The sequence below is a fragment of the Rhinolophus sinicus genome, linkage group LG11 (assembly GCF_036562045.2).
Source record: "Rhinolophus sinicus isolate RSC01 linkage group LG11, ASM3656204v1, whole genome shotgun sequence".
Lineage (NCBI taxonomy): Eukaryota > Metazoa > Chordata > Mammalia > Chiroptera > Rhinolophidae > Rhinolophus > Rhinolophus sinicus.
In genome coordinates this window covers 30,420,302-30,444,166 of record NC_133760.1, presented here as the reverse complement: position 1 = coordinate 30,444,166, position 23,865 = coordinate 30,420,302, and the positions used below count along the sequence as shown (strand labels likewise).

General features: G+C 46.5%; 1 protein-coding gene across 5 annotated transcripts in view; it reads left to right on the top strand.

Annotated features, from left to right (window-relative positions):
- The first annotated feature begins 4,235 nt into the window (after positions 1-4,235).
- The window catches only part of ZFHX3 (zinc finger homeobox 3), a 244,918-nt gene continuing 225,288 nt past the window's right edge, over positions 4,236-23,865 (top strand). For 2 of the 5 annotated variants that reach the window (XM_074314650.1, XM_074314648.1), the window contains exon 1: positions 14,088-15,064. Coding sequence is in view for 1 of the 5 variants with exons in the window: in XM_074314651.1 (XP_074170752.1) it covers positions 15,058-15,064 (7 nt within the window). In the remaining 4 variants the exon portion in view is untranslated. Of the gene's footprint in view, positions 4,376-14,087; positions 15,065-23,865 lie in introns of those variants that run through there. The other 3 variants (XM_074314649.1, XM_074314652.1, XM_074314651.1) reach the window with 3 other exon arrangements.

Below are 23,865 nucleotides of genomic sequence, written 5' to 3'. Positions count from 1 at the left end.
AGTAACACGTACATACAATAGACTTAGAATAACAATACACATTCAAAAAGGGACCCGTACATTCTTCACCCTGCAACCCTTCTCTTAGATCCAGCTCTGGAGTTTGCACGGAGAGGCGTCCTTTCAACCTCCCCTGCCTCCACACGGGGATTTCTTGTTTCTTCCTCCTCCCCCCACTTTCTTTTTCTGTTCCTCAGACCCCCAGCAGAAGAAAACCTAGGGCCCAAACGCTAGGCTCTGTGGAAGTAAGATCTCCTAAGATCTTCTTCAGCCCTTTCCCCTTAAGACTGGCCCATCGCACCTTGGTCCAGAGAATAACTGCTCCTAGTGCAACTCCAGATTCTGAAAATCGCAGGGGAGCTGATTCTCACTCAAATTCAACATCTATATCTTCATCATCAAACCAACACTTCTATGTTAGATTTGCAAAAAAGTAACTTCAAACAGATTTGGAAACAAAAACCCCCAGCGAGAGAACACACACACCGCTCTGTACAGTACCTGCATTCATCATGTGCACCTTGTATATTTGTGTGCACATATATATTCACGCACACAGAGATGCAAAGACATCTAAAGTCATTCAAATGTATATTTATGTACCCATTTATGCATATATTTTTGTGTTTATATATATATATATCCATTCCTTTGAGCAAGAGGCGGAGAAATATACACATCAATGCAATATTTAGCCTACATTCCACTTTCTCTCTCTACTGTAAATATCTTCAAAACAGATTGGTCTAAAATTTTCTGCCCTCTTGCCAACTAAATGAAGGATTTAGATTCTGAATTTCTTGGTTTCTTTTTTTCATTTTGTACATAAAATAACCCATATAAGATGCTGGATTATCGCTTAAGCATAATTCAGTCCTACAAGCTTGGTACCTCTCCTCCTTATAACGAATTCACTCAGTAAAATTAGCATAAGTATTTACCAGATTAAGCTGACGTTTTCCTATATTGCTACATGAAATACATTTATATCCAGAATTTCCCCCAAATAGCCTATACCAGTGGAGATACTGACTTCTTCCGCACTATTCTGTATAAAAAACAAGCTACAAGTTCACTTCTAGTACTATTTACATTCTTAAAAGAAATTAAATACATAGCATTTAAGTGAGTTTTCAAGATCTACTAGGAGAAATTTAATTCTGCTGCATCTTAAAAAAATAAACTAACAGATTTATGCAGATTCACGAAGACAGATAAATAGGAAGTAAATATACTCCTGAGGGGCTGAACAATTTTCCTTACCTGATGTATTATGGAAAAATTCAGAATTTACCAGTCTTCCATCAGTCAGCTACATTTTACACTGACCTGCACTTTGGACTGAAAGGGAAAAAAAATATATATTAACTGTTGCCAAGGAAAAATTTAAAATAATAATCAGAAACCGGACAAACTGAAGGTAAAAATATACAATGGCTACAATAAAGATAAATATTTATTTAATCAAAGTAGAAGTTGTGTTTGGACTGTAGGAATGTTTCATCCTTCCCTAAAAAAAAAAAAAAAAAAAAATCAAGAAAGAAAAAAGCCAGAGTCTGCAGGCTCCTGGAGAGTTCTCATTGTCCAGGGCTATCGAGAGCCCAGAATGGCATTAACCTCACAAAAGACACATTGTGCAGGGGACAAAAAAAAGCCCCTTCTTCTACAATAACTTTTAGCTTTTTTATTTTTAGAAAATGACAAAGGTTTTGCAAGCACTGACTGGTGAAACCTGTAGCAAGCCAGGCTGGACTTGGCTTTATTGATCAACTGTCCCGCATGGAAAAGCAGCCAGGAAAAGTTTGAATGGCAATCAGGATTTGGCTCATAGAGAGGAAACCCCCGATTTTTCTAAATGTATTTTCTTTTTTCCCCCTAAATAAAACAGCATTATTCCCAGAGTGAATTCAGACGGATTAGATGAGGTAACCCTGCAAAATCCTAAACCGGTTTTCTCCCCCTAGTCTTGACTAAGAAGCTGCATGCTCTTAAGAGCATTGGAAAATCTCTCAAAATGAAGAATTCCTTTTTAAACAAACAGATTTCCCGATTAATTCCCAAATTCTTTCTAAAATAAATAATCCATCTAGGCTGGGGTAAAACATTTTTTTTTTTCTAAGAAAAATAAGTTTTAGTGTGCGCTCTCTACCTGATGGTACAGGGTGCCTTCACAAACAAAAATGTTTTTGCGTTTATTTGCAGATCACTTAAAGTGCAAATTGCATTTTATTTTATTCCAGACATTGTAATTTCAATGGTACTAGTTCATATTTAGAACTTACATAAATACATGCTTGTCATTAAAAAAAAATCTATTGCAGTAGCAGTGACGCTTATGCTAGGATTTCAAAGGGGGAGGAGAGAGAGAGAGAGAGAGAGAGAGAGAGAGAGAGAGAGAGAGAGAGAGAGGCTCGTGTTCTTTCTGTGTTTGTTTGCTTGCTTTTTGGAGGTACCGTACCCCCGCCTAAATGATGGCTTTGATGTACTGGGAATCGGTACAGTAGCAGGGTCCCTGGTGCTGTCTTTGATTCCAGGGATCTCCTTTAGGCTCTGGTGGGATGTACTGCTCCTAGTCTTTATCTGAAATCCATCCTCTCATTTCAAGCCCTTTGGTTTAGAGACTGCTCCAAACTCTTGGAGGTAGCTGTAAGACTTTTTTTTTTTTGGCATTAGGGAAGGGGTATGTAATTCCCCCCCTTTCTCCACTCTGGACCTTTCCTCGCTATTTAAATATATTGGCTTTCTTTCTTACGAATTTAGTCTGAAATTATTTTTCACTGCCTTTATTACATCCCTGCTTTTGATGGCAAAATAGCTTCCTGTGTTTTGAAAACATCTGCTTTCCAGGTTTTACACGAGAAAATTGATTTTACTTTTCTCTTAAGTCCAGAAAGGTAGAAAGTTGGACTTGTTTCCAAGTGCAACTTTTCCTTTTCTTGTCTTTCCTTAAGTTACCCCCTTTCAGTTCTGATTCACTTTCCCCCTTTTATTTCTTCTAATCATCACTCCCCTCTTCCCCTCTCCTTCTAAAGAACCAGAGAAGATTGATTGCGTCTTATTTCAGAAGACAAAATTAACATATTATATATATATATATATATATATATATATATATATATTTGTCTAGTCTATGGTACGTGTTAAAGTTTTCTCCATATTTTCTTTATTTGTCCTCTGATTTGAAGGGAGGTAATTTTCCTCCTTTAAAAAAATCTCAGATTTGCAATTTAAAGTGGCCTCTATTCTAAGTCTGCTCTTTCACTTAAATCTTTGCTTTAAGCTGTCCCACTCCATTATTACCCCCCTTACTCCTCTCTTCTTTGAAGATGCTCTTTTCCTATTTCATTTAAACATTGGTGCATTTGCCAAAAAAAAAAAAAAAAAGAAAAGAAAAGAAAGAAAGAAAGAAAGAAAAAGAAAGGGGGAAAGAACAAGAAGAAAGAAAGAAAAAATATATTAAAAAAAATCTTATCCAGGTTCCTATTGTTGCTTCTCTGCATTTAACTTCTCGGTGTGTGTGTGTGTGTGTGTGTGTGTGTGTGTGTATGTGTGTGTGTGTGTGTTTTTAATACATGCATAAACTTTTCGTGCCTCCTTCCCTCTTCCTGGGCTCTTCTCCCATCCTCTCTTCCTGCTCTCCTCGCCCTGCTCATCACTTTCCCCTGGTTTTTTTTTTTTTTTCCCTCTCTCTCCCTTCCTCCCCTCTGCCTCCCTCCACCTCCCCCTTTTCTTTTTTGCTGAATCTTATTGATCCAGAAGGTGGCTAATTAGCCCTTCCCGTCGTGCCTGGGTAATGAAGCACATGCGCACTGAATTAATCACAGCCATTTTTTGCAGGAAACTAATTAGCAGAATAAAGATCCAAAGACTTTTTTTTCTTTTCACTCATCAGCTCCCACTTCCAGCGCGTCCCCTCCGACCGCTGCAGCCGCCGCCGCCGCCGCCTCCTCCTCCTCCTCCTCCCGGCCGCAGCCGCCGCCGCCGCCGCCTGCTTTGCATCCCAATTACAGCCTAGAGCCGCTGCCCCCGCCGCCGCCGCTTCTCCTCCGTGGCCCCTGCCCGCTCCGGGGGCTGTAAACTCCCCGCCAACCATGCTGCTCGGCGGCAGCGGCGGCGGCGGCTCCGGCTCCCCGGCTGCGGCCGCCTCCCGCCCAGGGCTCCGCCGAGCGCGCTCCAGCTCCGCCGCCGCCGCCGCCGCCGCCGCCGCCAGCAGCGCGTCCTCCGCCGCCGCCGACCCCCGCCAGCCGCCGCTGCTGCCTTGATGGGCTCCGCGGCCCGAGCGCCTCTTTTCGGGATTAAAAGCGCCGCCAGCTCCCGCCGCCGCCGCCGCCGCCAGCAGCGCCGCTGCAGCCGCCGCCGCCGGAGAAGCAACCGCGTAAGTGGCAACTTTTCCCTCTTTTTTTTTTTTTTTCCCGCCGCCGCCGCCGCCGCCGCCGCCTGCTCCTCCTCCTCCTCCCGCCGCCACCGCCCGGACGCGGGGCTCCTCGGGGCGCCCGGGCTGCTTTGCATGGGGCTCGTCCTGCCCCCTCCCGGCTCCCGCGCCCGGCCGCCGCCGCCGCCCGCGCTCCCCGCGCCCGCGCCCTGCTCGCTCGCTGCGTCCCGCTCGCCTTCCCCCTGCGCCAAACTTTCTCTTTCTCTTCTTCCTCCTCCCCCCGCCGCCGCCGCCGAGCCCGGGCCGCCCCCTCCTCCATGGCCCCCGCGCCGCCGCCGCCGGCCGCCAGCGACCCCCGGGAGGGTGCAGGCGCCCGGGGCGAGGCCCGCGCCGCGACTTTAGAGGTGCCGCCGGGCAGGGCCGGCCAGGGCGCGGGGCCGAGGGCGGGAGGGCGGCCGGGGTCCGGGCGGCGAGACAAAGGCGGCGGCCGGCGGGGGGGTCCGCGGTGTCGAGCGCCCCCGCCCCCGCCGCCCCCGGCCCCCAACTTTGCCCCACCCCGAGAGGCGCCGGGGCCCCGGGCTGAGCCGCCGCGCGGGGCGCGCACCCGGCCCGGAGCAGTCTCCGCGGCCGCCGCTGCTGCCGTTGCCGTCGCCACCGCTGGCCGGTCGGGCGCCTTCCGCGCCAGGGCTCTAGTTGCCGGGAACGCGGCCGCAGGGCCGGAGCCCCGAGTCCGACTGGGGTCGGGGGGTGAGGGGTGAGGCGGTCGCCCGACCCTCTACCTGCGCGCTCTCCGCCCTGCCCCACTGGCAGCGCTGCGCGCGCCCAGAGGGGGCTCTGCCCCGGACACTAGGGGCTCCCGGGGGCTAGTGGCTGCGCCGGCGGCCAGGGCTAGACCTAGCCGGGCTGCCAGCCTCTTCTTGGCCGGCTGAATTGAGAGGCATCGGAGGATTCCTTTATTTATTTATTTTTTCTTTCTTTCTTCTTTTTCTCTCTCTTTTTTTGTGTGTGTGCTCACGCGAATCTGTGATTGTTTACGTTGCGTTCCCCACTCTTACCCCTCGTCCTGCTCCACTCCTCTCTTCCCTGTGTTTTCTCCATTAGATGCAAAAACCACGGTCCAGAATTTTACATTATTTATTTTCAACTACATCTTTTTGCATATGTTTTGGAGAGTAGAGCTAGGTGTATTTTATTCAGTGCATTTAAATTGTATATGGACTCAGTACTCGCAGGCTTTTTGTTGAGCTATTAAAATTTAAAAACACGTTTTACTTTGCAAATTAATCTGTTGCTCAGAATATGACTTTTGAAAATGTGCAATTTCTTTGACTGTGGCAAATTCTTTGATTACAAGTGCTTTCAAAAATCACCCACTCTTAACTTTTCCCCCTTGTTGCTTTGAAGTAGGGTAAATATGACAATTTTTATTGGTCTCAATTATTGAAACTTGATCTAAGGATTATATGGAAGAAAGGCTGATTGCCTTTTTCTGGCCTCCAGTTCTCCTGACTTTTAAAAGGGAGTTTGTTAAGTACCTTTGAAGAATATGACATACGGTGATCGCGTGGCTGCAATGCAAATTACAGAACGTAAATTCACTTTGGAATTAAAAAAGGACTCGAGCCCTTTCAGTGGGGACACTTGAGGATTTATTATGTTTTTTAAAAAATTACTTTTTTTCTCCCTGCTTTGGGAGAATGGCTAGTTGCAGACCAACTTATTTGGAGGTCTTCGGAGAGAGGCTTGGGAACTGGGAGAGGGGAGAAGATTGATCACAATCTACATAATCAATAGGGCAGCATGCTGCAATCGTGTACCTACATTTACTGTAAATTTCTACAATATCTGCAGCGTGGGTGCTCCACTGCCTCACTCCACTTCTTCGAGCGGATTTAGAGGCTGCCCAAGCAGAATTCACAGCCCAGCTCTCCGTAACAATATAGGGGAAGTCCGCTCTGGAAGTGGTTCATTTTAAAACTCCATTTTACTGTACCTTTTTTTGACGAATCTGTTTACATGTAGGGGTTTCAGGTACCTAATCCCCAAAGTATAGGTATGCTGTAGCTGGTAAGAAGTGTAAAGTGTTGGGGGGGCGGTGGTTAGGGGATGGGAATTCACTTACTGAATTACCACTTCCGGGGCCCTCTTCTTATCTTAAACTGTTAGATATCTAACTGGTGCAAGTAATTTAGAGATATGAATACGAGAGAATACTACACCAGAGATTGAAGCAATGTCAAAAGTAAGGATTGCTCTGTGTGTGTGTGTGTGTGTGTGTGTGTGTGTGTGTGTGTGTGTGAGAGAGAGAGAGAGAGAGAGAGAGAGAGAGAGAGAAGAGAATACAGACACTTATCTTATAGTCAGGCTTGAAAGCTTGGTGGTAGGTGAATCCATATTTGGAGATGATTTTGAAATAGTCTTGCAAATGGTGCACGAACAGGATTTCATAAAAAGTGTACACGGAGTCAGTTTTGAAAGGATTGTGGTTTGGGGAAATGAGGTATGGGCAGGAAAACCCACTCTAGGCCAGCAGCTTTCCTCTTTCTGTGTGTCTCCTCCCTTCCCCCTCCCCGAGTTTTAGTTTTTAATTACTTAATGCTGAAACGCACAGGGCTTATATAAATATTTGCAAATGCTCTTTCCTATTGATTTCTCTGAATAAACTGCCCTGCTCAGGTCCAGAGAGGAGGCAACTCAGATCTGTGGACTTTTTAAACATATAAAGTCTCTGGAGGAGTGTTGGACTGTGCATACATGTGTTTATGGGTAGAGTTGTGACATGAAGATTTGCACCCCCCCCCCTCCAAAGGAAGAGAGTTCAAGCTCTGGGTAGTGTGTGCAGAGAAAGCTGGGCTGGAGCTGGCCCCAAGGCCTAGCAGTACAGACGTGTGTGTGTGTGTGTGTGTGTGTGTGTGTGTGTGTGTGTGTCTGTGTGTGTCTACACTGGGGGAGTCTGAATGCATATGCACTTACACTCCCCCCACACCCCATTAAACATGGAGTTCTCTAGGCTCAGTGACTGCCTTCTCCTCAGGGTCACATTGAGTTCGAATCTGACCCAAGGTGCAGGAATCCTGTGATGGAGAAATAAAAGAATATACAGAATTGGGGTCAGGTCAGCTGCTCAGAGGCCAAAACCCCTACAGCTGCTTTGATTTTATTTTTTGTGTGTGTATATTTTAGGCTCCTCCTGCCATGTTACAAATTGTGCCTCCTCCTCTCAGGTGTTTGCTCTATAGTTTAAAGGCACCAGAGCCTCTGCCTGCGTAGATATCTGCTCCCAGCAAGAACAGAAAACCCACAATACTGAATCCAAAACAAAACAAGGGAGGAGGGGGAGGAAAAAACCCCTATTGAGTTCAGGCAAATAAGGTTGGGTCTCCAGATCCGATTACAAAGCAGCTTTGAATATGCAAGACAGCACACAAGACCAGTTAGTCCAGTTACAACAAACTATTAAAAAGAGAGAGAGAGAGAGAGAAAAGAAAAGGCATGTTTAGGTCGTAATTTGTTAGTACAAGGAAAAGAATCCCACATAAAGCTGCCTCTTTCCCCCCCACCCCTCCCTTTGCTGGCTTCACATACAATTCACTCACCCTTTTCCAATTCGTCTACTGTATAGGTTCTTTTATTAAAATCTTTTGGGTTTAGGAAGATCGCTGCAAGCAACACATTTTCTGTATTTTTTTTTTCCCTTTATCTTTAGAGGAAAGTTGGCAGGGGTTCTGTGGTTTGCAGTTACACAATATGTTATCATGTTTTTAATCACTAAATCATTGCAGTGGTTATAGATTTACAGTCTTGGGGTATTGCAGAGAGGAGCATCGGCGGCTATATATATGCTTTTAAATTACACCAATGTAAACTGTGAGCAGCAGCTGTGAATATGGTAGGCCGACTTCAATCCCCTCCACCCCTAGCATCTTAGTTCTTTTTCCCTCTGTGGTTCCCCCCCCCAAATTGTTTGGTTTGCTTAAAATGGGCTATTCCCCCCCTCCTTATTCCTTGTCTCTTTGCCCCCCCACCAAAAAAAAGGTTCATTTCAGACCTCTAACCCCAGATAAGCTAGAATTCAAACTCGAGAACTGTAACTTTGGATCAGAGAAAATAATAATAGTAAGAAAAATATGGACTTCCTAAGAAATCCTGGATTTCCACACTGACATCCTGCATAGGGGTGGAGGGCTGATTGCAAATCAAGAGGGAGAGGGAAGTCAAAAGGAAGGGAAGACAGGCTGTGGTGCTTGCCTCCATGGAACCCCCGTGTCCTGTCACCACGAGCCCACTTTCAGCTTCTGTTTTTCATATTATTATGTAACAGAATCCTTGGCAGCATTAAAAATTCAGTATTACAAGCTGATTGTAATGCTGTCTCATTAGACAGCACTGTCTGGCCTTGTATTAAGTGAAACACAGAGCATGGCTTTTAGATTATAAACACCAATAAATATTAAGGATCAGCAGAGTGGGGGGAATAGTCAGCTGGTTTTTGGCCCCTTCTGGTTTTATATCCCCTCCCATCTTCCTCCCTTTACCCCCCTTCCTCCCTCCTCCCGACCATGGTAACTGTTATCTGTTTTCTTGGGATGCTGATGTGTTGACCCTGGTGACATTTTAGGAGGGCTTTTTATAGAGTTATCGTGTGTACACAAAAGGTTTGGAAGTTTGTTTTGTTTTGATCTGCAATAAACAGGTCCTTCACTTTGCTGATGTCATTTCCGTTCATATTTGAGTTGTTTATTGTGCTTCTTCGCAGGGCCCTCTCATCCCTACCCCCACCTCGCTTTTCAGCCAGAGCCTGTGGCTGCCTGGGGAAGCGGGGCACATGCTCCTAAACTGCCAGGTCTGGGTTCAAAGGCTGAGAGTTGCGTGTCACTGCCTCGTCCTAGGGTTTGCCTGCTGGGGAAGATGTGTCCAGCCTCAAATCTGGTTAAACACTCCGACATCCACTGCCCTGGTATTCTCATGGCATGCAGTGCTTCATCTCAGCTTCTTTTCTCTGAAGCACCCCCCCACACACACCCCCCTTATCTGTGTCTTTAATACATGTTATTGTCTCCTTCTCCATGCGCTCCCCTTCCCCCCCCCCACCCCCCAAACCAACCTTGTAATGATAACTTGGATTCAGTTGCATACCTGAAGCTGCCATTAGCAACTTCGTGCTGTGAAAAAAAGAAAATGTTTCCAGGCGTTGCCCACAGCCTCCCCACCATTATTACCTTCCATCCCTGTTCAGGGTTTATTTTGCGTTGATTTTTCTGTTCTCTGCCTCTTCGTAGACATGAAGGCCGTTCTGATGTTACTGAAAATGACCGCAATGTCTAGTGTCTCTTGTTTCCATATGATCTACAATTGGAATCCCCCCTCTTCAAAAAAAAAAAAAAAAAAAAAAAAGTAGGGTAAGGAAAGGAAGGAGGAAAAACTGACTGTGTAGGCCCTCAAGGGTTTCCTCTAATAGGATGATGGGTTTTAGGTTAAAAGAAATTATATTATTGTTTTGTTCTTTTAGGTTTAGAAATAATAGGGAGAGAGGGAAAAGCAGTCATTAGGAAGTTCAGTGAGCTGCTTTCCTACTAAGACGGGTGAAAAATGAACCTGCATTGACACTTGGCTCCATGTGAAAGCCCCAGTAACCTCTCCCCCCTTCCATGGCCCTGGCCTTTTGTTCCTGGAGAACGGAGCTAAGGTGCTTTTTCTCGCAGACCAAAGGCAGCAGGCAAGGAGTCCCCTTGTGTGCCCATCGCCTTTAGATGGCCTTCTCATGGTTATTGTCAATGCAGACTCCCCCAAACAATTGCTCCGGGGAGACACAAAAGCAAAAACATTTGTCCTATTTTTTTAACCTCTTTGTTTTAGTTTTTTTTTTTTTTTATCCATTCTTTAAATTTCACAGTTTCTATTTGTCTGCAGAGAGACAAACGGAACAGCATGAAGCACATTTTTACCGTAGGCCTCACTGGCGATTGGAACAAGCTCAATAGAAATCCAAATTCTAAAACACTGGCTGACTTGGAGGAGATGTGAAATTTCAGCTTGGAGCTCTTAAGTCAGATTAGTACAGATTTTGAACAAAAATGCAGCTACAATGAAAAGATAAGAAAATGGGATTCTAGAATCATTTGGGGGAAGTGTGAAAAGGGTCATCTTTTGTTTATCACTTAGTATGCTGCCCCAAGAAGTGGTCGCTTGATGGGAAAGAATTGCAAACCCAAAGGACATTCTTCATTAAATAAAATAAAATGAAACCCTTGTTATTGTGCTTCTGGTATATCGTTGAATTGATCATTTTAACACCCATGTAGGGGAGTTGATGTTGTGTTGAGAATTTCTTAAAAACTACGATTTATAGAAAGAGGCCATATCCCTTCCCCCTTTTCTTTCCTCTCCTGTTTCCTTTTTCCTTTCTTCTGCCTCCAACCTGCTTCCCCTCCAAGAATTCAGTGGTGTGTGCCAGGCCGAGTATGAAGGGATGTGTCAGACAGTGGGGCCTGAGTCCACCTCTTTTTCCTGGCCCCAAACAAAGCGTCCCTCTCCTATAATGTATGGACCCTAATTGCGATGCTGTCCTTAAGCATCTGTCTGCCTTTTCATTAAAATTCTCAATTTCAAGGTTTAGAAATACAAATGTAAGAATCCCCCTGGGTATAAAAGTCTTGCATGGCAAATTCTCTTTGCCCTTTCAGAAATATTATTTTTGTTTAAAAAAAAAAAAGGAACGAGCGAGTTCTTTACCTAACGTTTTAAAACTGGTTTAAGGCAAGTTCTTTATTTTTGCTTTTTTAAAACGTGGGCTTTGTTACTCAAAATTAATTTGGAAAAGCTCTTCCCAATTACAGTTTTTTAAAAATGGTTACTCATTTGTGTCTTTCTTATGTGTGTCATTGATAGATTCAGGGTCTGAGCTGGGGAGGATGGGTAAGCAAGCTAGATAATGTTCCACTTACGATTTGGGGGTAAAAATTAATCTATGGAATTAGCATTGTAGCGATAGATGGGAAGCCTTGACATTTGTGTCACAGAAATGTGAATCAGAACATCTGAGTGTATGCCTTGGCACAGCAGCCCCCAATGGTCTTGAAGGTGAGTGTGGGCTTGCATTCTGTCCCGTACCCACGAGGGCCTGGCCACCCAGCGGTTACCAGTCCCCTAAATATAACTGCCTAGAAACGATGGGGTGAATTTGGGGCATGGAGTACAATTCAGCTCCAAATGTTTCTGTATTTATTTCAGGGCCTTCCTCCACTCCCCTCTGGCTTTTTTCTTTGTTAAAGCCTCAAGGTTATTTAAGAGTACTAGTTTTAAAATCAGTGTGTACGTATAATTTAATAAAGACAGAGGATCTGGAAGAATACACAAATCCATCTAAAACCCATTGTGCTGTGAACATTAGAGCCCAGGTTTAGCGGGAAATCAGAATGCTGACATTCACTGTATCTCAGCTCAGAGATCATATTTACCTTTCCTGAAGTGAAAGGAGACAGCATTGAAGAGTGAGTGTGTCTGGGGGGGGGGGGGGGGAGAGAGAGAGAGAGAGAGAGAGAGAGAGAGAGAAGCCAGTTGGCTGGGTTGGGATCATTGTAATTTACTAGCCAGCTAAGCGTTAGGGGGCTGGCCTCTGGCTTCGAGAGTGGGTAAGGGGAGGAGTAGGGAAGGGGTTAGCATTCCCTGATTTATTTTTAAATATTTATCCTCTGGCTGTTGCCAATTACGCTTTCCAGATGAGGTGAAACTAGTTTTGGAGAAGTCGGAGGGAAGAATCGTCTTTTCTGCGAGTAGGTTTATTTGTCAACAGCATTCAGGACGGGGCGATGAGAGTCCTGGGCTGTCAGTGCTGGGTAGGCCGTGGTTGAACGTCAGGCAGCTGCCCTCAGAGGAGCCAGGGCCTTCCAGAGTAGGACAGAATTTGAAACATGTATTTCAGAGAAACTGTTGATTCCATTTGTAAGTGCAAATGCTGCCAACTCCCTTTGAAGAGGCCTTATTTTTGTTAATGGTGAAAATAAGTTTGAGTTAGAGGTAACACCCCAGCTTTTGTGCAAGCCTTTGTATTCATACTGGTACAGAGGCCATAGATTGCCTGCCTGTGGATTACCGGTTACATTTTTGCCTGTAACAGACAAGCTTGACCAGGCTTTACCATGTGTGTAACTGGTGCCAGATTAAGATAAAGAAAGGAGGGAACGTGAGTGGCTCTTAGTTCTATTTGTCAGGACTCCGGAGGCGGATTGCAGTGTCTGCTGCTTGGGACACTGGCAGCGTGCGGACAGATCTCCCTCGGGTCTTTCTTCCCAGCACCTCCCCATCCTTCCACAGTACTTTACAGCTGCTACTATGGGCTTTCTAACTTTCATTTTATTGAAGATATTTATCTGTAGGCCCACCGAGTTTGTGATGTCACCAGATTACAAGGTTGTCCCCTGTTAACAAAAGTTAAAACAAAGAGGCAAAATTAGATTTTCTGCGAGTATAAACATTTCCTTATTTGTCTTTAATTTATCTGGTGGGCCATGGGTTACTTCCAGGTCTGGAGCCTTCATTTTCCTGAAGAGATTTCCAGGGACATCTATGCATGGTGTGTGCCACATTAGTTGTGTTATTGCCAGCATCATCCTCTTCATGTATTATTAATAGTCAGTTTTCAATTAAATTATTAATTGGTTTTCTTTAAGGTGTTCTTAACTCATGTGGCTAATATAAATAATAGTGTGTTTTGAAAACACCACCTGTTCTTGGGCCTGAAGTCAGGCAGTCTGGAAACAGCTCTGCAGTGATCATAGTTTGGTTTATGGAATCATCCTCTGTTTTTTCTTTTTCTATTCTCCGCTGCCCCCTGTAACCCCCCCCCCCCCCCAGTTCTCTCATGTGTGACAGAATTTGGCTTGTGTTCTCTCCTTTGTCCCTAATCGGACACGATTCCCTAGAGGCAGTCTTTTCTCCCAAAGCCCTAGCTGAAAAAAATTTTTTTTTTCAAGTCTCTTTTCTGGACTAAAACGGAAAGAGGGGCTGTCTGTCCCCAACAGGTTAGCTATTTCTGTTAATTTGAACCCAAATTATGTTGTGTAAAATGCCTTCTACATCGTGACATGATAGTTTTCATCAGCCAAACATCCCTTTTCCTCCTGCATCAGTGTGTGCTTGATGCTAATACGATTCCATACATACAGCTCTTCGCCTCGTGAGCTTATTCTATTTCTAACACTTGCATGGTTCATTATTGTGCAGTCAGGAAAGACTCAAGGCTGTGGGGCCAGCCTGGGTGGGAGGCTTTCAGAAAGGGTCAAAGCAGGTGTCTTTCTGTGCTGAGAATTCAGAGTAAATTCAGACTGAGCTTGGGATTCTGGCAGGGAGGACAGGGGACTTCCGGTGAGATTTCTGTGGTGCCGTCTTTGCCTGTCAGAAAGGAAAAGGTGAACCTGGGGAGATATAAAAGTGTCCAGCAATTGCTTTGACCAACAGGGGTGGCCGCATGCAATCTGACCCTTGGGGGTAGAATCTCCCTAGGTAGGGCATGATCTCTCTCTATGCCTGATCCGAACCGATGTGGCTTTACAAGGCGAGTCTTGTTAAAGAGACTGTAAGCTTAATTGCAAATTGAGACTTTTTTTTCTTTTCACTTTTCTTTTTCATTAAAAACTCTATCCTTCAAGTCTCACTGGAGAGCAGGGGATGTTTTTATAAGTTTCTGCAGCTGAAAAACAGAAGTGCTCTGTAAAGCAGTTAATAGGATGGGTGTGTGTTTCAAATAAATTCCTGTCCACATTGGCTAATGTCCCCATGCTAGAGTGGCCTGGCTGTGACGTGAATGGGGCCCAGAGACCGATGGCTCCGGTTTGGAGGCCCCAGGCTGCTTTTTGTGGCCGAGGGCGCATCCCTTTCTTCTCGCCCGCTTCTAGGCTGGCCGCTGACTTTTGATGAGTGAGGGGTCAGTGCCTGGGGAGGACCGGGCTTTGTTCCCGCCGGGCGGGTTCCGGGCAAGGCGCAGGCCAGCAGCCCAGGGCTCCCGTCCCCAGGCGCCAGGCGCGCGGCCCGGCCTGCCCGGAGGCCTGTGCCCGGAGCGCGGCCGAGCACTCGGGTCTCGCGCGCCCGCTCGTGTCCCCAGGTCCCCGCGGGCGCGGCCACCGCCGCTGCTGAGCCCCCGGCCTGCGCCCGGCACGACTGTAGATGTCAGGCTTTGCCCGGGGAGTGGAGCGGCGGCGGGGCTGTGAGTTTCAAATTAACCTTCCGCTTTGTTGCTGTGTAATGTGGCTCCCCGAAGGCCCCCCGCCCCGCCCGCCCCCCTTCCCCCGGCGGTGCGCGCCGCAAACTGCGAGTTGAGCTTCATTTACATAAAGCGATTCCGGGCGGGCGGGCGGGCGGCCGAGCCGGCGGCGGGCAGGCCGGGGACAGGGGCGCGAGCGCCTCGCCCCGTGGGTGAATCCCCGTTGAACGCCGGGGGACCCTCCCTCCCGGGGAAGGACGACTGCCAGCTCTGGCCACCACCATGAGCCCCCCTCCCCTGATGGCGGCACCCTTGCACCTAGGCAGGGCCACCTCGGAGCCCCGGGGGCAGCGGGAGGTGGGCAGAATGCCTCCGGGGGTGGGTAAGTTTGGGGCCCGGATGCCGCAGGAATTTCCCACTGTCGCGCACGCAGCGGCCCCCAGACCTGCAAGTGCCTCCTCTCTCCGGAGGTGTGCGGAGCCTTTGTATGCCAGGTGAGTCGAGCCTCCTCCCCCGCCAGCCCGCCTGCCGGGTTCGCGCAGCCGGCCTGGAGCTGCAGGCAGGTGCTGGAGTCTTGGCTGAACTTCCCATTCTCTTGGGGCATGTGGGGGAAGGGCCTGCTGGATGCACTTGAACTGCTAGGATCCAATTGGAACCTACCTGGAGTGAGAGCTGCTGAATTCTGCGGGGCACAGAGTAAAGTCCTTCCTCCTTTCCTCCCTTCCATCTTTTTTCCCCTCCCTCCTTCCTTCCTGATTTTGCTTTTGGATTAGTTCCTTCTGAATACTTGAGATGCTGGTGTCATTTAGAGTTTGGGTTCTGCCATCTAAAAATGCACCCTTCTCAGCCCAAGAGAAGTCACTGGTCAGTTCAAAACAATATGAAGAATGCCTTGTGGAGCAATTAAAGGGAGCAGTTAAAGGGAGAGTCAGAGTTTGGGAACTGGAAGGCACCTTTGGAAATCCACCTGGCCACCCTGTAATTTTTGTTTGTTTCCACTCTGGAAAAACCAGAGCAGCTTTCATTTCCATGGGGAGGAGGGGTGGTCCAGAGGGAGAGCTGAGATGTTTGTCCTGTTAAAGAAGGAATGCCCAAGTTAGGTCAGTAGCAGAAAGAAAGAAAAAAAAAGTAATTGTAGGCTTAGAGGGAAAAGAACTTTCTGGAAAATGGTCCTGTCTGCTTTGGGCATAGCTGTGTTATGGTGGGAAAACTCCTGGAGGGCAGAGACCACAGGTAGTCAGAGTGCATTGCCTGGCACATGATGCATGGTGTATAAACTGGTTTAAATGAAACCTGGGAGCAGGTGAATCTACAAGGGTCATCCCTTCCCCCACCCTGTGTTTGTATCATTTAACTGGACTTGAAGACTCTAAAGACCACTGACAGATAACCTCAGAGTGGATAGATACTTGGACACAGGGAGAATGCCTCACCCTCAGGCTGCGGCCTGCTGGGTGGAATGTATGAAGGCAAGGAAAACAAACTTAAACCTGGAAGGTAGATAGTGAGAAAGTTACGCGTCATCTTATTTCATCCCATGCTTTGAGATCTTTGGAGACAGGTCACTACATAAATAGAGTATAATTTAAAGCTCACACTAGCCTGGGAACTTCATTTTTTTGCCCTCAAGCAGCAGGTGCGAGTTTGTAGAGTTGGCCCCTCGAGTCCCCCTCATTCCTAAATTCAGGAGGTGTCAAACCTTCATGTTCTTTTAATGGCTGTGGTTTCTGGATAGTTTTCAAGGGGAAACCCTAAAAATCATGAGTTCCAGTAGGCTGGGCTGGAGAGGGAAGCCTGAGTGCTGGGGCTGCGATTGCATTTGAGAGGAAAACATACACCTTCCAAGGTAACCTGATCGAGCAAGGCTGAGACCAGGGACGTGGGCCTGTTCCTTGTTATCAGAATTGCCACTGGCAGCCTGAGATTCTGAACCCTTCTCCTGACCCAGCCCCAACATGAACAGCAATTAGAGAATAGAGGTGGAGTCTGAGAGGAGTCAGGAGACCGCAGTTCGAAATAATTTAAGGGTTTCAAGAATGGGGTCATTGGAGAGAGGTACATACCTGGATGTTTGCATACCTGTATTTGTGTTCATTCTACTTTGCAGAGACCCCAAAGGCCCCCCTTTCAGAGGGGGTGTGGCTGTGAAGGCCAAAAGAAACTTTTCCTCTCTCTCTCTCTTCCTTAAATTACATGGCTAAAGAGATTGTCTGCATTGCATTTCCTAGCATGTTTTCAGGGAGCGTGTAAGTGCCTCTCAGAATGGGCTAGGGTCACACTTTGCTCTTTTATTTAATTACACAAGTGTTATTTAACAACATGGGGCAGATGCAGAAGCAAGCACTTCCACACTTTAAAAACAGCCCTTTTGGAATCACAAGGAATTAAGTGACTTGAAGACCTACTGTCTGTGACGTGGGTCACCTCCCTTTCTCAACTCTCTTGAAATGGCTGAACTTTCTGTGGGATAGAGCTGCTTTTTTCCAGTTCTCCTGAAAACAGTTTTGATTGACAGAGCTATTGAGCAACACTTGCTACCTCTTCCAAAATAAAAAATCTGAGCTGCTTCCCCAACCACCTGAAACTTGAATTTTGGTTTCTTCCCTTCCGTCTTTTATTTGCACAAATGAATGCTCAGGCAGGGTGGAAAGGACCCAAATAAAACAGAGCTCTCAGCAGGCCTCTGTTTGGCTCCTCCCAACAGGACAGTGAAGTGCCTTCCTTCCTGCTTTGGGAATAGATTTAACTGCTGTGTAATCTCGCTGCCAATTGGACTGCCCAGTGGCAAGGAGCTAAAATAAGCGAGATTTCAGTTTTCGTCATTATGACCTTAAATGATGATTACTAGACGCTCCCAGAACATGCCTGGCTCACCTTGGGTGACCTAAAGGTTGTTAGTTCATTAGAATGAATACTAGTGAAATATTATCTGGGGCTGGCGATGATTTAGCTTGGTTCCTTCAGTTCTGGTCACAGGTGGTATCCAAGGAGTGTGTCCTTATTGTCACTGTGTGCTATTGTTCCTTTTGGATATTGGGCCTTTTTTTTTTTCTTCTGAAGCATTAATGTGAGAAATACGCCAGGACCCAAAGCAGAACTGTTACTTAAATTATTTTTATTGCAAAGTTGCAACAGTTTCATGTTAAAAAGTAAATATTTAAGTGACTAAGTAACATTTTTATAGAACTGTAGGAAATGGCTGGAATTGCTTGGAAGGGAAAGAAAGTGAATTGTCTTTACACCCACTTTTTTTTAAAACTTTTATTTATTTTAAGTGTGTTTCTCCAGGACCCATCAGCTCCAAGTCAAGTAGTTGTTTCAGTCTAGTTGTGGAGGGTACAGCTCACAGTGGCCCATGTGGGGATGGAACTGACAACCTTGTTAAGAGCGCTGTGCTCTAACCAGCTGAGCTAACCAACTGCCCTTACACCTAATTTTGACAGCTAGTAGCTAGCTTGCTTCTTAACCAGAAGGGCTTAGCCTGGTCTTGTAGGGGAGGCAACGGTAATTCTGACCTGAAGAAACTTGCAAGCTCCATCTCACACATTTGCCAACAGTATTACAGGGATAATGCACCTGACATCGAACATCAGTAAACTCAAGAAGTACAGCATGTGCTGTGGTTTATACTTTCATTTGTTATTAAAATGGTAGCTTGCTCTTAGCCTGGCCTATTTCTGTAATGCTTGCGCCTGTTGGCCTACTCTGGTTCCCGAGACTGGTGTAATTAACCAGCATGGTTGCTTTCTGTTGAAAACACCACAGGAAGGCAGATTCCCATCACAGTGAACTTCGTAGGGGTCTCCACACGCTCTGGTGTGAGAATTTGGTTGTAATGGTGATTGTTAGAAATCGCAGCACCGCTCAGAATCACCATCCTCTCTGCCTGAGTTCCAAACTGTGGTCAGGGACAAAGGGGAGCCAGTTTTACTAGAATCCAGGCAAGGGAATTCCTTTGCAGGAGCTAATCTCAATCAAATATTACAGTGTGCCTGTTCTGTCTGAAGTGCTGTGTCCTGAGTCCTTAGGCTGCTCTGAGAAACACACACACAGAAGCTAAGATTGAGTCAAACTGCCTGGAGGGAGACACCCAGCAACAGTCTTGGCTCATGGGCAAGCCACTCTCCAAATCCAGATTAAGGAGAAAAACTACAAAATCAACAACTGTCAAATTCTTTTTCTGTATGACTTAAAGTTGGCTGCCAGATCGTTCTCTTTGAACATGTGGGAAGTGACAATCAGATGTTGGGGGCCTTTTTTCACTAATATGGTAAATGAGTTCTATATGGACAGGAACTGGCCAATTGACAGCAGCATTATACTGAAGCTTCAGAAGCACTGAGACAACGGAATTTTTTTTTTTTCTGGTTTTCATTCTTTGGAGCAGGGGACAAGAGGGTGAGGACAGGGCTTTGCATGGGCCAGAAGTGGCGGGTGTGTTGCTAGAGAATTCTTTGCCCAAGGAAGGTGTCTTGGCTCCCTATTTGTTACTTTTAAAAATGATTTTTTCATTAGATGTTTCTCTCTTTCTTTCACTCTTAATTCCTGGAGTTCCTTGCTTTTGCAGGGATAAGGGCATGAATTAAAATGGGGAAGGAGACATAGAACGTTTGCTAGGGATGGCACATTTGGCTTCATTTCACAGAGCAAGTCTTCTGTTTTGTTGGTTTTAACCCCAGACAGGGCCTCTTAGCAAAATGTCTGGACTTAATCTGCCTTTTGGGTGAGCCGTTCTCCCTTCCCTTGGGAGGGTCACCACGCAGTCTTGTCAGCGATAGGATTAATGCATGGGGGTGCACCCCCCCAGAGAGGACTTAGCTGGCCTCCTATGGGGGGAGGGGTGTGAGGGGAGGTAGAGTCTAAGGTGGTTCAGCTACTTTTTCTTTGAATTTTGTGCCACCTCCCAGATGTTTCCATTCTCTTCCCGCCCTGCATTTGGTCTAAGGAGTGGGGTGGGCCAAACCTGTGCTCGCCTCCCACCCTTGCCCCTTCTGGCTGCTGCTGAAGACATCAGCTACCTGCTACCCTACCCCACCCTCGCCCCTGCAGCCGCCCCTTGTGAAGACCGGGAAGCACCGCCTCCGTCTCCCCTTCTCTTCTGCTGATCACTTAATGGCTTTAGAGGCTTTCTTAAATGATTATCTTGTCTTTAATTTTAAGTGGGTCTTTGGAGCAACAGTTGGGAGTTTATGGAATATCTGTGTAAGGAGACTCTGAACTGGGAAAACTGGCTCCATTGGACTCTGGGAAAAGACAGTGGAATTTTCATCTGCTGCCGATTTCATGCACTGTCCTGAAAGTGATTTCAGCCACAAACCTTTGATCTGGGAGTGAGACTTTCCCCTACTTGTGTGCTTCTGGAGGCTGGAGTTGGTGACTGCTCACACCTCCTAGAGAGTGTGTGTGTGTGTGTGTGTCTGTGTGTGTGTGTGTGGGGGGCGTGGTAGCTAAAGAGAAGGGTTGGGTCAGCATGATGTGGGCTTGTAGACTGGGAGGGGCTGTGTGTAGATTTCTTAATGGGTAAGAAGGGCTGAATTACTTGGGCATCTTAAGGAGTGGGCAAAGAACAAATCTGTGTGCTTCTTGGTTTTTTTGGTGTTGCCCAGTTTCATCTGGGAATGTGACTGGAGAAACATTTTTTGAGTTGAGCTTGATTTTGAATGAGGACTTGTGACTGCCTCTCTGTTGTAGGCTCTGCGTTTCAGTATTAAAATTCCAGTTCACAGGTGGCTGTCTTCTCATTTGAATTTCCTTAGTGGAGAGGCTGGAGTCAGATTAGCTGAATGAAGGAAAGACCAAGGGGCTTAATTTGATATTTGATTTCAACCCTGTAACGCCTACCCCCCACCTCAGTCATATAAGTGCCTGTTCAAATGTGGAAATCTCCCTGTAGTGTATAAAAAACTCTTTTCAAAAGAGTTGAAGCTCCTGTAAGTCTATAAAAAGTACGTATGTGTAGACATGAGCTTATTTACTTCTCATACTTCTGGTCTCTGAGTGGCCTATTTTGGACAACTTTTCTCTTCCTGCCATCTTTGTCCAGTAAAAATATGCCAAAAAACACATGTATGCCTTTTTTTTCTCCTTCTCAGCAACTTTTCTTTCTGTTTTTTTTTTTTTTTTTTTAAACAATTTTTCTTCACTGCAAGAAACAATGCAAGCCTCTTCCACCATTTCAGGCCCTGCTTTTAAAAATGCTCTTTGGCTCAGGGCCTTGGTTCTTAATGTACATTTGGCTAGTATGGGGAGTGGTTTTGCTTTTCTTGTAACAGCTCCGTATTTCTCTGTGGAACATCTGCATCGTTGCTAAAGCGTCCAGTCAACTTTTGGACACTTAAAGGAGAGGCCTGTGGATTCCGTGTGTCAGGAGGTTGATGTCACTGCTAAAGCAACTGCTTTTAAATGCCACCTCTGTTCTGCCAGCTCTCAAACCGTATCACTTTTATAGCCAATACATAATGATTGCCTAGGGATGAGCATTGAAGACTGTCAACCTGTGTACCCGACAATTTGAACACGTGCTACCTGGGCCCACCTGGCTTACTTTTAAAATGTAGTTCCAGGTAAAGAATGGCAGAAGTGAAAATAAAAGGGGGACCCCCCCCCACGTTTTCAAAGAAGGAGTTAAAGCTGGTTTTTCCTTCAATAGGTATGAAACCCAAAGGTAGAGATGTCTTTGGTGAAAGCAGAGAACTTTTACACCTTTTGGCAAAGGACCACTAATTTATTTTGCTCTTGCTGGGGAATCTGTAACAATTGTCCAGACAGTGGAGAAATTGGCTGGTGCCGACCTCAAGTGTCTAATTGGAGGGAGGTGGGGTCCTCCTCATTGGTTGAAGGAATGAGATAATTACAAAATAAAACAGGGTAGGGTCCCGTTCAGGATCAGAGAGCCACTTATGAGTCAGCCCTTGAAATGGGGTTCTGTGTTCACACTCAGTGTCCGGGCAGAAGCAGAGATGAATCCAGGGAGCCTGCCCTTTGGGAAGCCAGGTCCTGATCTCCACTCCGCTTTAGCCTGTATCCATCTCCTGGGATCATAGGCATGAGGCCCAGCTCTGCTCCAGCCTACCTGTGTGACTGTGGACCAGTCATTTAACCTCTCTGAGCCTTACTTCCATCGTCTGTAAAATGGGCATAATAACACCTCACATTTATCGTGGGAATTAAATAGAAAACAAGGCTTCCTGCTGCCTATAGCATATCCAGTAGCCTCCCCACAGATGTTAGTTCCCATCCCCATATCCTTTTCCTTTGTATTTCTTTTGTTGCTGCTGATGGCCTCTGCTACCTTTTGTTTCCCAACACCCTGGAAGAAAGAAACTGAAAGAGCCGCGAATTTCGTCGGCTCTTCACTTACGGTCTGGGAAGAAAACCAGCTCTTTTTGATATCCTGCAACTGAGTTCAGGAGTGAAAGGGTCTGAAATAGACACAGTGTCTTCTGTCCTCCCCAGCCCTCCCTTCACTTGCCCCCCAGCCTGTCTCCTCCAGGCTGGCAGGCGGCCTTCTAAGTGAGCAGCCCACTCAATGACCCACCTAGAGAGGCCTTCCCAGGCTGGCTTGTATATGCTAATAGGCCTGACTCGTCCAGGCTTGTTTGTCGTGATTTGTGGAGGCATTTATATGCAAATACTATCAACTTGCTGAGTTAATTATCCTGTGGCCTCCCCGCCCCCCTCCTGCAATGCCTCCCAGCCTGGCTCCGCAATAGGGGCTGTTCCCATTCATCTCCGTGCTCTTCCTGTCTTCGCCTCCTCCGTCCGTTGCCCTGTTCCCTTCCTGCCCCTGCAGGCCCGATCACATCTCCTGGGCTGCTCTGTCGCCCTTCACAGGAACCTGTGTGGTCAGGAGTGGGGAGCTGGGCAAGCCACTGGGCGAATCCCCCATGGGAGGCGTCACTCTGTATGCAGGGGTGACTGGCTCATGTTGCTCTGAGCTTTAAACCCCAGTTTTTTACCCACGAGCTTGAAAAACAGAGCTGCCCAGACCTATCAAGTCTTGACACTGAGTCCAGTGAGAAACTGCACATAGTTTTAACATTTTTATTATTTTCATTTGCCCACGTTGTTTATCCCACTAAAAATACCTGTCACCAGTTCTGAGCCCTGCCTGCAGAGAAGCTGTTTTTTGTTTTGTTTTTTTCAAAGTGATGCCCCTCCCCCTTTCCTCTCCTCCCCCGAGCCCACTACCCCCTGGAAATCTTAAGTGTGCTTGCTTGGACCTCAGATCCAGTCATTTCCTGGTTGTGTGTGGGCGCTGTTGACATATGGGGTCTGATAATTCTCTGTTGGGGAGGGGGTTGTCTTGTGCATCCTAGCACGTTTAGCAGCATCCTTGGCTAAATTGTCTCCACTAGATGCTAGTAGCACCCTGCCACCCTGTCTTGACAATCAAAAATGTCTCCAGGAATTGCCCACTCTGATGAAGATGCAGAATCGTCCCCAGCTGAGAATTGGCATAGAGATTGCATTTGTTTCTCCTGGATACACAGATGTCAGATCCCTGCCGCCTCTTTCAAGTTAGACATACTTGTTGAGCATCCTCTGAGCTTGTGATTTCACCTAGCTAAATCAGATGTTGCCATTTGCTTAATGTTATGGCCTTTTTAGCATTTAAAAATTAAGCATTTCCCTGTAGGGCATGGTAATGGGCATGTGTTTGAGGCTGTAACATTCTCATCCTCTAGAGTGCCGTCTCACAGAAATAGAAATCCAGCCATACGTAATTATACATTTTCTAGCAGTCACATTAATAAAAATGTAAAAAGAAACAGGTGGAATTAAGTTTAAAATATATTTTATGCAACCCACAATACCCCCACAGCATTCTCATTTCAGAAGTTGGGACTAGCTACGTTCCCAGTGCTTGGAAGCCGTATGTGGCTAGTGGTTTCTATATTGATATTGGACAGCTCAGCAATACCTGGGATGGTCCTGGCCCTTTCCAGCTGTGAAATCAAACTGTTTCTACAGTTACTGAGTCTAGGAGAAAGTTTTTTCCTTCTCTCTTGAAAAAACTAAAAAAAACAACAACGCTTTGTGTGTTTATTTTCTGAAAAGTAGGGCCTTGGCTGCACAGCTGCAGCATGGAGCGGAGGCTGAGAGAGCTGGGCCTCTAATCTCTGGGGCAGCTCCCCCAGCCTTTGTGGGGGAGGCCCTCTGGGCAGCACCCTGGGCCCGGCCTGGCAGGAGGGTAAATATTCCGAGGGCGCTCAGCGTACTCTCTCTCTCACCGCAAAGACTAATGGTTCGGGTTAATTTTGTGTACAAGGTCCCTTTTGTTGGAGAAGGGGGT